The 13879-nt window shown below is 40.4% G+C and overlaps 1 protein-coding gene across 7 annotated transcripts in view; it reads left to right on the top strand.

Moving 5' to 3' along the window:
• ADGRL2 (adhesion G protein-coupled receptor L2) overlaps positions 1-13879 on the top strand; it is a 660835-nt gene that overhangs the window by 638936 nt on the left and 8020 nt on the right. For 6 of the 7 annotated variants that reach the window (XM_066626596.1, XM_066626597.1, XM_066626598.1 and 3 more), the window contains 4 exons: positions 298-389; positions 2468-2636; positions 8892-9020; positions 10631-10727. In XM_066626596.1, coding sequence (XP_066482693.1) covers positions 298-389; positions 2468-2636; positions 8892-9020; positions 10631-10727 — 487 coding nt within the window. The remainder of the gene's footprint in view (positions 1-297; positions 390-2467; positions 2637-8891; positions 9021-10630; positions 10728-13879) is intronic. The other variant, XM_066626603.1, reaches the window with a different exon arrangement.

The following is a 13879-nucleotide window of genomic DNA, read 5'->3' as shown; positions in this document are numbered from 1 at the left end:
GTTTAACACTAGGCAGTATAAAATAAGGATAAACCTTCTTAAATGTAATTGTCAGGAAACATGCAGAAAAAGGCCATATGTGCACTGAATAAGTGTGACTAGATTTGACCATTATCGATCTAATCCTTAGTTTATCAGCTTTTGAGGGTTAAGAGACTTGCCACTAGTCCACAAAAATAGGATGGAAAGTACGCACTTCTGTCTTTATTTTTTTTTGTTTAGTCTACTCTAGAGCATCGTTATTACTCAACCTGTTACCTGAAGTGGTTTAATTTCATTTTGTATCTGTTTTGACAGCTGAACCTTATCTTCCTGGTGATCACACTGTGCAAAATGGTGAAGCACTCAAACACTTTGAAACCAGACTCTAGCAGGTTGGAAAACATTAAGTAAGTGTTTACGTTCGAATCCAAGAACTATGATTATTTTCTGATTGCTCAAACTGATTAAAAACTCCCATCCATTAGGAACATGTGAATTTGTCTCCCAGCAACCAGAGATATCAATTAGAAGCAAACAGCACCAGTTGTGCTTTCGTCACATTTGTTACTATAATGTCACAGGCGAGGGTCAAAATTAAATAACTTCTGCCTGGTATGGCTGCCAAGAAATTACTTTGGTGCCTTCGCAGAAATTCCACAGCAATGGAGTAATTTCATTTGCATTTAAAATGCAGCTCCAAATGACGTTTCTCTTTGCATGGCTGATGTTGTTCTGCTGAGTTTGTTTTGTTAAGTTATTCTCAGCAGTTAGGGATTCTCAGCAGTTTCCTCTCATAATCTCGTGCCCCTAAGAGAATTTGCTCCTGTTACGGGTTGTATCTGGAAGATTATCTGTTGCTTCCCATGCTAAGTTAACAAACGTTTACTTTTATCGTGGTGCTGTATGATAGTTGCTTTATTCCCTTTCTGAAGTGTAGAGCAATCAATTTAATTAAATAAAAATCTTACAGTGGTGGATCACACATTGGGTCAGGAGTGGGCAATGTGAGGTTCTGCCACGTTATCTCCACCTCATTCTGCCTTTGTATGAGTAAAGGGGGTTGGAGGGTATTGTTTTTCTGCAAGGAAACATTTTGGAGAACTGTATGAAAAAGTTGCCTATCCCTGTTTTATATCTTGCAACGTGGTATTACTTCAAGTTGAATTATTTTGTCAGTCTAGTTTTGGAGGGGCAGGTGTTTTTTTGTTTTTGTTTTTTGTTTGTTTGTTTTTAAATCTGAAAACACTCTTACCTGGAGGTAAGCACCACAGAGCTGAGTGGCATTTCCTTGTAAAACTTCAGACACAGGCTCTTAAGTTGTCTTAGAAAATGTAGAAAATGGCAAGGGTAGATTTGCAATAAGGCTAACAAAATTAGATGTCGCTTAGAGAGGTCACAATGTCAGCTTCATTGCATGTTGCATGTTAAGAGAGAGAGCGCTAATCTTTAGCATCTCTCTCTTTTCTTCCTTTTCTTCCTCTTTCTGTCTTCTCATTCACACCAGTAATTACCGTGTTTGTGATGGCTACTATAATACGGACTTACCTGGGTAAGATAGAACCCTACATTAACAAATTTAAAGCATGACTTTTTTTAACTTTGCAAATTGGACAATTGTGGATTGTCCCTAATTTTAATTAACAACTTCTGAAATATCTAATTTGCTAAACTATTTTCAATTATTATATGCCTTTTATTATTTTAAACTGCTTGCATCTGCACTTTGAATTTTCTAATTTTGACTAATTTTTGTATAAAATTACTAAAAATGCTTTCTTATTAATTTTGATTTAAATTCTGTCTAATAATTTTGTTTCTCTTTTCTGCTTATAATGCTTTCTAGCTATGAAGATAATAAGCCATTTATCAAGTAAGATCATTAGTTAGATGTGGAATGCAGTGAATAAAACCTCTTTTTCCCTTCATTCTGTGCTGTTCTCTGCAGTTTCTTTTTTTGTTAGAACTATTCACGTTGAAATATCCTTTAATGATTTTCTTTTGTGGATAAATCCATATATTTGTCACATTTCAGCACAGCACTTTCATATGAAAGTTAGATAATCTAGCATCAGTTTAGCTGAACTTACCAGACTCTTCAAGCTTTAGGTTATCAGCTTTTGATCTGCCATTTAACCTTTGTGCATTTGTGTTATTCTGTGGGTGAGTGTGTGTCAGATGCTAGCACAATTGTTAACATCTGGGCCTTGATTAGCAGTTTGACTTTTAAATCTACTTTGGGAAGGGGAAAAAAAACCAAACCAAACCTGCAGACAAAGCAAAGGGGTTGCTTGGTCTTCTGCTACACCTTTGCATTTCACAATCATTTTGACATTTTTTTGCCGTCTTGAGTCAGAAAAAGGTCATATCTACCACTGCTCTTTCACTGGAAACTGAGAGTACAAAAAGATACATATATATATATATATTCACAAGTGTGCCATTTTTTTAAATCAACAGTGTTACTAAATTTAATTTTCTTTTTCAGATCCTGGGCTTTAGGTGCTTTTGCTCTCCTGTGTCTTCTTGGCTTAACGTGGTCTTTTGGCTTGCTTTTTGTCAATGAGGAGACTATCGTGATGGCATACCTCTTCACAGTTTTTAATGCGTTCCAGGGAATGTTTATTTTCATCTTTCATTGCGCACTCCAAAAGAAAGTGAGTAATTGCACATATGTGTGTGCTCTCTATACAGCATCCAAAATATTGCATTGTTTTTAAACAGACCCTTCAAAAATGTTTTCTTAGTAAGTAGAGAAGGAAGTAGTGTTCAGTGTTCAACTAGGAATTTCCCAGGTTTGTTTGTGTAGCTTCTAAGCAGGTTTGACTGGAGTAAAATTAACAGTTTTCCCCACGTAACCCAGAACTTTCACATGGCACTAAACCATGGTTTAGGCCAGGGATGGTCAGCCACTAGTGGCACACTGACACTTTCTGAGTGGCATGCACAAAGTTGCCATATATTTTTGAAAAACATCTAAATAATAATAAAGGAAGCACAACAGTAGTTTATGGTGTTCTTGATTCAACACGCCCTCAAGTTTCTAACACTGCAGTGGGCAAGCTCAAGATGGCCATACCTACTCTGCTTGATCTGCTCTGGTTGGAAAATGGGGAAAAAGGCAGGAAAAGAATGATGGACAGAAGAGAAAGTCAATAGGGCAGATGCTAGAGAGCTGCATTCTGCTGGCGGGTCACTTGCTTACCCAAGAAGGATTAGGATGGGCTGTGAAAGGTGGGCCAAGTGGGCCAGCACAGAGATAGTGGATGAGATCAGCAAAGCCCAGGTGGCCCAGTTGGGCAGAGATACCATCATTGGGAAAATTTTCCACAAAGAGATCCCAGCTAAGATCATCTTTGAGGACAGGAAAGTGGGCAGGCAGAGGCATCTGGGCTGTTCAGAAGGGCAATGAACACACCTTTAATGGACTTTGGAACAGGTCCTGCAGGGCCAGACTAAAGGTCTGTTCAGACCACCTTTCTGTCATGAGCAGTCAGCCATCTGTTTTTTGAAAACCCCAAATAGGCAAAAGCACTCCTGTTTGCTCTGTACCTTCTGGTACTTGAAGATATGCTGCCCTTGAACCTGAAGGCTCTATGTAGATATCGTGGTGATAGCTAAAAGCAACGTTAAGGTGGAATGGCACATTCAAGCTTCTCTACAAAAATGTGGCACATGGCGTGCGGCAGGCTGGCCATACTTGGTTTAGGCTTTGGTGTTCAATCTGATTGCCTATAGAAAATAACTCTCATTCCATATAAAACATAATTTTTTTTACTTCCGCAATTAGCCACTTTTGTAGAAGTCTGTGTAAAAGATGCCACGCACAAACCAACAGGAAAGCACAATCATTCAGTTTTTTAAAAAAATTGTAAATGCCAGCTTGGTTCCAAATTCAAAAGCTTCTGACTCAAAGTTTATTAAAAATGAGTCAATATATTGCACGTAATTCAACATGCCTTTTATCCACTGATATCAGGTTAATGAAATATCCTGTGGGTCTGGCATTATAGATTTCATGATTATGTCCCACTGTGAACAGCAGTGTGATTTGGAAAAACCTTCTAAAAACACATAAACCTTCTGGAACTAATAGTACTTTTTCTTTCCTTTCTCCTTATACTGTACACTCTTTTGGAGCAATGTAGTTTGTTCTTTACATAAAAAAAAATTGGGCATTTTACCAATTGGGTAGATCTACCCTTCAGAATCAGAACATATGAAATGTGTTGAAATATCTAAAATGTTACCGCTCCCCCAAAGGAAAATAATAACGATCCCAATAATTTCTAGACCAGTATATACACTGTTTAAAAAAATAATAAAATACAAAGGCTCATTGTTCTTTTTAAAATGTCTTATTAGAATCATGCATTGTTTTTTTCTATTAAGTGGCATCAGCAGAAACCAATATTAACGTGTCAATCAAGTGTGGAAAAACCTTAAACTAGCACAAGGTGATTCATATCTGAAAGACTCTTCAGGTTGCCATTTAAGGTTTAAAAGTTTCAGTGTCTTTCACTGGCTATCATTCTACCTCTGGATACATAGCTAATGCAGTCTTTTTATTCTGTTATTACTAGTTGGTCACTAAATTGAACAGAGAAATAGAATTGTGAAAGTGAAAACTATTATGTTTCTAGTCCTGACAAGATGATAGTGCTGTTACTTCCTTCAGTTTTGAACAGGCTATAATTTAGAAATAATGACAGTGGAATGTGCAGCACCGACAGATAATGTACATTCACAGCAGTATAGACATTAGGCAAAATCAGCCCCAGGGAGTGGTATTGGGGGAGGAAAAAGTAACACAACACTTCCTGGTCATGCTCTGCTCTGTTGTGTTCTGAGGTAGTTAAATCTCTAGGTACGTGTCTTACTGAGGTGTTAGCATTATTCATTATTGCAGAACTTTGCATAAAACTAAGGAATACGGAGATGTATTTTTAATTTTGTGGCTGGAATTCCAAAAAAAGCCCAGTTATCCATGTGCTCCCTTGAAATCAGTTGCTTTATTCCCATTAGTGAACTCAGGATTCTAGCCTGAGAATATACATGTTATACCAATATATACGTATTATATATACATACAAATATATACACATGAGTAGTAACTGCAGTGAAATGGAAAGCTGCTCTTGCAAGACGATTAAAGCTGTAATCCTATATTCAGAAGTATTATTACTTCTGAATATCCTATTACTATTACTGAGTAATAGTAATCCTATTACTCAGAAGTAGGTTCCATTGTTCAGTGAGGCTTACTTCCAAGTAGACGTACATAGGATCGCGGCATAACAAACCGCGGACACTTGCCTATAAGTTGACCCCACAGATAAGTCGAGGGCAGGTTTTGAGCCAACAATCATGGAATTTTCTATGACCTTCGGATAAGTCGTGGGATAAACTTAGGGGGGTGTCTGACTATAGATTTTACCCGAGGCCTGATCCTGAAAAATAACCTACCACTAATTGTTACCTAAGAACTGCAGTCTCTAATTTATTAAAAACATAATAAAAGATCATAAGACACATTTTTATTCTTTTTTACATTCTGGTCTTCACCACCAGACATTCTGGTCTTCACCACCAGTAAACACTATCAGAGTAAGTGCACTGTAAACTACATACCAGTGGCTCCCAACCTGGTATTCATGTACTCCCAGGGACACTCAACAGGACCTGTAGGGGTACCTGAAAAAGAATGGAATAATGGCAGAAAAAGGCAGGTCGTGCTCCAGAATGCTTTGCAGGGCCAGCAAGGCAGGAAGGAAGGTAGCTAGTTGACTGTGAAAACCCCACCAATCGCTAATTTTTGGTCATCAATTCATGTACGAATCAGTGATTGAAAACCAGCACAGTAAAAAAGCTGAAACATAATATGGAAAGTGATCAATCACCCAGAATTTCTCAGCACACTTCTGGTGCAAAACAGTGCAAAGGCAGAGTCTTCTGTCCTTCAAACAGATGAAAAGAGAAAACACTGTGATGAATACATGAAGTCTGGGTTTTCATATGGGGGAGATGAGGGCTTGTATTATTAATTACAAACATTTTGCTAATAGGAAGGGTACAATTTATGGAAATGGGCTGACAAGGGATATGCAAGTGAAAAAGGTTGAACCATGAATCAAATCCACCTTTAAGGTGTCTGGTGTGTTAAGCCAGAAGCTCTACATACAACATACAACCCATAACACATAACTGGGAGTGTGCAATTCAATTCACAGCAGAGAGATGCAGCTGCATATATTTGCAGCCCTTTTTACTCAGAAGTAGACCCACTGCTTTCCATGGGTGTTGTTCTGAAGTAAGGGCGCACTGAATTGTAGCCTGGGAAGGAGGGTCCCATCCTAGTGTTTCAAGAACAGACCTGCTTTGCAAGCATTTGCCAAGCAGAACCAGAACCAGAACCAGGCTGCAGCAGAAGGAAGGAGAAGAAAAGGTTCACTTTGACTGGAATGCCGTAGAAACGATCTCTGCCCTGCCTGCCTGCTGCTTGAGAAACTTGGCCCCTGCCTTTCTTCAGCTTGAGAAAGGAAACTGTTCAGAGTGGAAAGGCTCTGCCCTCTGATTGACCCGGAGATCAGGCCAAGTGAGAATTGGAGCTTGATTACTTGGCAGAAATTTCACGTACTATACGTGAGTATCTATGGTAAATACCTCCGAGATGATATCCAGTTAAGCTATCAGTCACATCCTTGTACGTTACAGATTGCGGTCTCAGTTACTCTTGCGCAAAGAAGACTAGATTATTTAACATCAGGGCACCAGGGTTAACTTTCTGAGCAATGGAATTACAGATTATCCATTGCTCTACATGCTCTACAGAAGGGTGGCACCCCGCCCCCCATCTACCATGAATGCTGGTTGTATTTTCATAAGTTTACATAAACTGGGGACTGCTGTAGTAGCAGCTGCAGAGACAGTGGCAGCAGTAATATGTCTCCCTGTGACTTGCACTCTCCTCTTTGCTCCACTTATGACCTGGAACAGAGATTCCTACTTAGGTAAACATGAATTTGCATGTATTTTATCTAGAACAGAATCAAGGATTGATGGCTGTGATGTCATTCTTCCTCCAGTTTCACAAACACCATAAGGAAGTCAGATAAAAAGAGGAGAACTGTAGAACATGGAGAGAGAGAGAGAGAGAGAAGTTTCTAACCTTCCTTCATGTACTTGGCCTCACTTTCAGATGGTTTGCAGCCAGTTATGGTTCAGGGAAAGCCATTCTCTTTCCCCACCTTTCACTCAGAGTGTGATTGTTGCAATATGAAGAAAAGCCAGGACTGTGTCTAACTCTTCAGGTGATGGAGGTAGTAGCTGTAGGACAGCGGTTCTCAAACTGTCAGGGAGAATTTGAGCACAATCAGTGTGTGCAGGGGTGGGAGGAAGGCAGCGGTGCAACTTGCTGGATTGCTCCACTTTGGAGGTGTGCAGGGGCTTGCTGCCACTTAAAAAGAGCCTGCAGCAGCCTCTCGGGGGTGCAGAGAGCCCCTGCACCAGCCTCTGCAGGACTCCCCATGCTGCGGAGACCTTCCAAATCATGATCGTGACCACTTCCAGTTTTGCATTCACGAAGAACCCCAGGAGGCTACTGCAAGCTCTGGTAAGTGGCAGCAAGCCCCTGTGCCCCTCCAAAGCAGTGGGTTGCATTGCTGCCTTCCCCTCTCCCCGCCCCTTAAGAGGGCAGAGTCCAGGGCTCTCTTGTTGGAGCATCGCGACGCCCCAGTTTGTGAACCACTGCTGTAGGGTGAAGAACAGCCAGAGAGCCTTCCATACCTGTGTTCATTGAATGAATACACCTGAGCAGAACCAAGAGACATATTTCAGGAACTGTCTTTGTCTATCAAGCATGTATAAAGCAAATACCTTGTGAAAACATACTAAGTGAATCTGTTTGTCAATTCAAACTTTGATTAGTGATAGGAACCAAACTCAAGTTTGAATTTCTGTCTGATAGTTCAAAATTTCCTTTCCTATTGGTATGAAGGCTATTTGCAGATATTCAGTCCAACATAGTTCAGTAACCTCTTATATAATCGCATGTCTTTAGAATATTTGTCAGTAGACATATAAGTAGACAAGAGATTCTTGGTATAGTATAACCCTGGGTAATGTTGGGGTTTTATTTCAACCAAGGGGCAGTACGTGTAGGACAAATATTTACAATTTAATGATTTGAAAAGAAGTTGTTTAATCAGGGAAAGTTGCAGCCACAAAGAGAATAATTTTTTTTTTACCCCATTCACAAATTTTGAAAATGGTTTGGGACAATATGGCTTGTTGAGGATTGCAAGTCATGTCCATCGATTGCTTATCTACTCGATCAGTGTTTCTCAAACTGTGGGTCGGGACTCACTAGGTGGGTTGCGAGCCAATTTCAGGTGGGTCCCCATTCATTCAATATTTTATTTTTAATATATTAGACTTGATGCTACCCTGGTATGTGACTGCATTTGGGGAAATGTTACAGATTTGTGCTTTTAACAAGCTACTTCGTATATTCTTTTAACAATGATAGTCAATGGGACTTACTCCTTGGTAAGTATGAGTAGGATTTCAGCCTAGATTGTTAAAAATCTTCCTGCTTGATGATGTCACTTCCAGTCATGACATCACTTCCGGTGGGTTCTGACAGATTCTTATTCTAAATAGTGGGTCCTGGTGCTAAATGTGTGAGAACCACTGTACTAGATTACACTAGTTCTCAATGGGGAAATAATCAATGATGTAAGTAACACTGACTCGTGATCACAGTTGTCCAACTAGGAATCTAAAATGGGTCCCATTCCATTTTCACCATTGTTATCTACTGCAGATTTTTGGATTGGGGCAGGCTAGAAATGTATGCTTTTGGAAAATGAAAATGTTCAGGTATATATTTATGTTTTGCTATTTGTATGCAGGTACGTAAGGAATATGGCAAATGCTTCAGACATTCATATTGCTGTGGAGGATTACCAACAGAGAGCCCGCACAGTTCAGTAAAGGCATCAACTACAAGAACTAGTGCTCGCTATTCCTCTGGCACTCAGGTAACAAACATTTTGACAGCACCTTTTAATGATAGCATCTTTAATTATCTTGCTTTATACAAAGCCCACTGAGATGTGTTCCTTTCAGATGCACTAATTGTGTTCTCATTTTAACATCTTGTGACAATTGCATGCTTTTTACTACTGGACTTGATTCTAACATTCCTCCACGTTTATTTGAGGGTTAGAAGCTTATTTTTAATGGATAGTTGGTTCACTTGCAGGCTTAGGGCTACTTTCTACCCTGAATAGAAAATAGCTACAGAACATGCCTCTTTGTAATACAAATGTGTGTCTGTTGCTACATCTAATAAGCCAGTTTCAGGAAGTTTGCTACCTGCATGTTTCTCATCTGATTTCACATTATAAAGATCTCTGGTTATTTTATGGAAGCATTTCTGTGTACATAATAAGTAGGGAACGATAGGAATGGGGAGGAACCTTCATTGGATTGCTGTGGGCAGTCCGAGCCTACCCTCCACCAATCTTCGTAATGCAGCAGCGTCAACAAAGTATATGCTGCATGCAGTGGTGGGGGACAACCAGAAAGCCCCAAAGAGGTAAGTAAAAACCATTTTTACTTACCTCCCCATAAAACTTTGGGCCACTAATATATTAGACTTCTTGGACTTACTTCAGCTATTTAGCTGGTGTAGGCCCAAGGAGATTCCAGGAATGCGTCCAGCCATAAAAAGTGGCATATGCATCAACTGTCAAGCTCTTCCCCTAAACTGCCCCAAGAGCAGGCACTCTTCACTCTGAACCATCCCTGAACTGACTCACTGCCACTTTACCTACTCTGTCACGGGTTGGGTGAGCCAGTGGCTTATGTGTTGGGGGCTCTGGCAGTTTGTGCTGGTGACCGTGAAGCACACAACAGTAGGACCAGGGCTTATGGCAGCAGATTATGAGATCTGCTGCCTTAGGCCCTGGATAGGTTTGGGTCATAAATCAAAGACACCATTGTGCTTAAATAGACTGTATCCATCCCTGAAAAGTGAGTCCAAAGACTGATGTTGTGTTATACTTTTTTATTTATTTGTGCACAATTAAAAGATCAACCACCAGACAGGAATGATTGAGGGTGTTGCTTGGTCACGCCACCTTTTTAAAAAAAACGTTCCCTTTGGTTCCCTTTCCAAAACTGCAGCCCAGAAGCCTTCATCTAGAACTTAAGTGGAACCAAGGCTTTAGACCCCCCCGACCCCCCCCCCCCGTTTTTCATGCCAGAGCTCATCTTGCAAAGTAACAGTAATGAACATGCAGTAAAGCACCTTCTAATTTAAAAATTAAGCCTAGGAGTCCCTAGGAGGAGGTCATAGATTACTAGAGGTCAGTCAAGACACTGGATTGTTAACTCCTGCCTAACATTGGCTGGTCAGACTGGAGAGAGAGAATCCCAACAACATAAGTTAATTAACTTTCTCTGTGGCCAAAGAGTCAAAAATGAATGTGAAGCCAATCACTTCACAGTCAGTTCACCATCACACAGTATACTGCTTTCTAGTTCTTAAAGTCACGGCACTACACAAAAGGCATATTAAAAGTGGCAAAATGTGTTGCTTTACACAAGGTGTGAGAATTATTCCCAATTTCCTTTATGTTAACAGAGTCGAATAAGAAGGATGTGGAATGACACTGTGAGAAAACAATCTGAATCTTCCTTTATCTCAGGTGATATCAATAGCACTTCAACCCTTAATCAAGGTTAGTTATTGGGTACATTTTGCTTTGCTTTGTTTTGTTTTAAAAACAGTATTTTTGCCAGATAAGAATATAAAAGAATTAGGTCGCAGTCATTAAACCCAAATAGGCTTTACGGTAGATAAACGAGCTCAACATTAGAATGGAAACACACAGAGTTCCTGGTTCCCTTGCTCAGGATAGAAGCTGTATTCTCAATCATAGAAAGTCTATTTAAATTAGTCTCATCAATAATGTAAGTTAAAAGCAAGAACATAAGTTTAAACCTTTGCTAACCTTTGTAGTCTAAAACTGAAACAGAAGTACCAGCACAGTAACATTTTAAATGCATCAATTTCCATACGTGGACTTTTTGCCTGTGAAATCAAATTGACATCAGCTCTATACAAAAGACATCTGCAAAGATTTTTTCCAGTATAGTTTTGATCATGTCTGCACTGTATTGCATTTGTCTGCCACATGACAGCCTGGGGGGAAAAATACTGTCACAGAGTAGATTTAAGAACTCTGAACAGAGTTTTATCACTGTAACTCAGATTGAATGTTAGCAAACCGTCAAGCCTCTTCATGTAGGTGTACTAAGTGGTAGAGACTACTACTTTACCATGTCCATCTGTGAAGATAACCAAACCTTCTCACAGTCTTCCTTCCAGATCTTTTTCTAGAGAAAATGGGATAGTGCCAGACTGTATTCTGCCTTAAAATATCCATTTAGAGCTGCCTTATCAATTCTGTTTTGAAAATCTAATTCCACTTTAAGAGAAAATAACCCTCCTGATGGTGGTGGTGATGATAATATTATAGCATAGAATATATTAGAATATGTTCACTCTTAATAGTACCATGTTAACTTCCTGTCTCTAAAATTCACTATTCCAGTACTCATTACAAAATAGAACATTTCTATGGTGCTTTGCATGCAGGATAATGGCTCAGTTGCAAGTTCAGTGGAAGAAATCATAACCAAACCAATGGTGAGCTCAGTTGGTTCAAAGCACTGTTCTTTACTTGGAGATTCTTGCTATACAAATAGATAATTTTTTACATTGATTCATCAGGAGCTCAAGTACATATACAGGTTGAGCCTACTTATCCATGGATTTTCTATCCATGGATCTGGCTCAACACAGGTTCCCCAGACCCACGTTGAACCAGACTTGGTTCAAGCCTCCCCCCCCTCCCCGAAGGTGACTGGAACTCTGCTCTGGTTGCCTCTAGAGGGCTTTCTGAAGCCTACAGAAGCAACACGTGTCCACCCATGGCCTCTGCAAGCTTCACAATGCCTCCTACAGGCAAAAAAAGTGACATTTTTGCCTGAAAATTGGAAGAGACATTTTATGCCTTTAAAAGACATTAGGAGGGCTATTACTGAAATTATGTAGTAAAGAACAGCAACTTGTACGAGACTTCCCAGTGACTTTAATAACAAGTGAATGCCTCATACTTAAGTGTCTAATATGTGCTTGAACTGCACATGGCAAAACCACAAGAGTTGTGCGCGGCTCTGATGTTCCACTGAGAACTTCATCATGTATTGTGTATAGTGGACCTGATAGACAATACGTATCTCCCACATCCATAGGCAACACTCTGTCAACTGTCTCCCTTTCTTGATTGCTTTCTTCTGGCAAGCATCTCAACATAGCTAACCAGTGACTTTGGCAAAATCAGCACACTGCTATCCCTAGTTTATCTGCCTATTAGAAAAATGTTTGACTTGATCCAGCTTTCAGACTCTTCTACCAGGGCTTACATCTCAAGGAGAAAGTAGCCACTGATCAAGTCTGTAACATGTTTTGTAAATGCAGTATCTCCCCAATGCCATATACAAAGCCCCATTCTTGGCCCAGGGGGCAGGGGAGGTTAAGAGGAAAGCAGGAAGATCATTCATTCAAATAAGCTTGGTACACAGGCATATATTTAAATAATTTTATCATGCCGTTCCTGCCAGATAAACAGAATGTCTTATAGTAGTTGAGTTTTGAAGTCTGCAAGGCATGGGCTACTGTGGTTAGGACTAATCAACTCAGATAGGACCACATGCAGCACACCAGCCAAAGCTGAATGATGACCCCCCCACCTCCCAGGCCATAAAAACATAAGAGAAGCTTTCCTGTATCAGGTCAAGGACCATCTCCTCCATCTTGCTGCAATGCACAGTGGCCTGTGGGAGCACCTAAGACAACAAGATACTTGTATCTTTTAATTTGGCATTCAGGGGTAGACTATCTCTGAAACCAGGTTACATACAGTCATCATGTCTTAACCTATGTTGGACTTTTTCCTTCATAGATCTGTCTAATCCCCTTTTTAAAGGCTTCTAGGCCAGGTACCATCACCACATCTTGTGGCAAGGAGTTCCACCTCTACCACCTAGCCACCACCACCACCTGAGTATTTTTGCAGTTTCCAGGACCTGCAGACCTGCTTTTGCATAAAATGTACAGTCCCATTCAGAATTCCATCATTGATTTTGAACCAGGAGGTCCTTTGTCTTGTCCAGATTTAATCTCAACATGTTCACCTTAATTCAGAACCTCAGTGCTTCCAGGCAGCACTCCAGGGTTTCAGCCACTTTCCCAAGCATTAGATGACAAAGGCCCAAATCCTAACCAACTTTCCAGCTCTTTCCTTCTGTACCAGTGGGGCACGTACTGCATCCTGCACTTGCGGGGCAGTCACAGAGGCCTCCTTGAGGTAGGGGAATGTTTGTTCTCTTACCTTGGAGCTGCATTGTCTTTACTTTGTTGCTGGAAAATTGGTTAGAATTGCGCCAAAAGAGAGGTATAGCTGGGTATAATCCACATATTGATGGCACCCACTCCAAACCCTTGAAATGACCTCTTCCAATGGTTTCATATTGATGTTAAACAACATAGAGAACAAGATGGAAACCTGTAGCACCTCATTCACCAGAGGTCAGGGCGCTAGATGGGAGTGCCTCGGTTAACACCTTCTGGGACCTCTTGACCATGAAGGACTGGAACCACTGCAAAACAGTGGGGTCCCCCAGCCTAGCCAAAAGACCAGAAAGACACCATAGCTGATAGTGTTGAATGTCACTGAAAGGTCCAGAAGTAGCAATGGGGATGCACTTCCTCTATCAGGCCCCCAGTGAAGATAATTCCCAGGGCAACCAGAACAGTTGCATTCCC

The sequence above is a fragment of the Tiliqua scincoides genome, chromosome 4 (genome assembly GCF_035046505.1).
Source record: "Tiliqua scincoides isolate rTilSci1 chromosome 4, rTilSci1.hap2, whole genome shotgun sequence".
Classification (NCBI taxonomy): domain Eukaryota; kingdom Metazoa; phylum Chordata; class Lepidosauria; order Squamata; family Scincidae; genus Tiliqua; species Tiliqua scincoides.
This window is presented reverse-complemented; position numbering and strand designations above follow the sequence as displayed.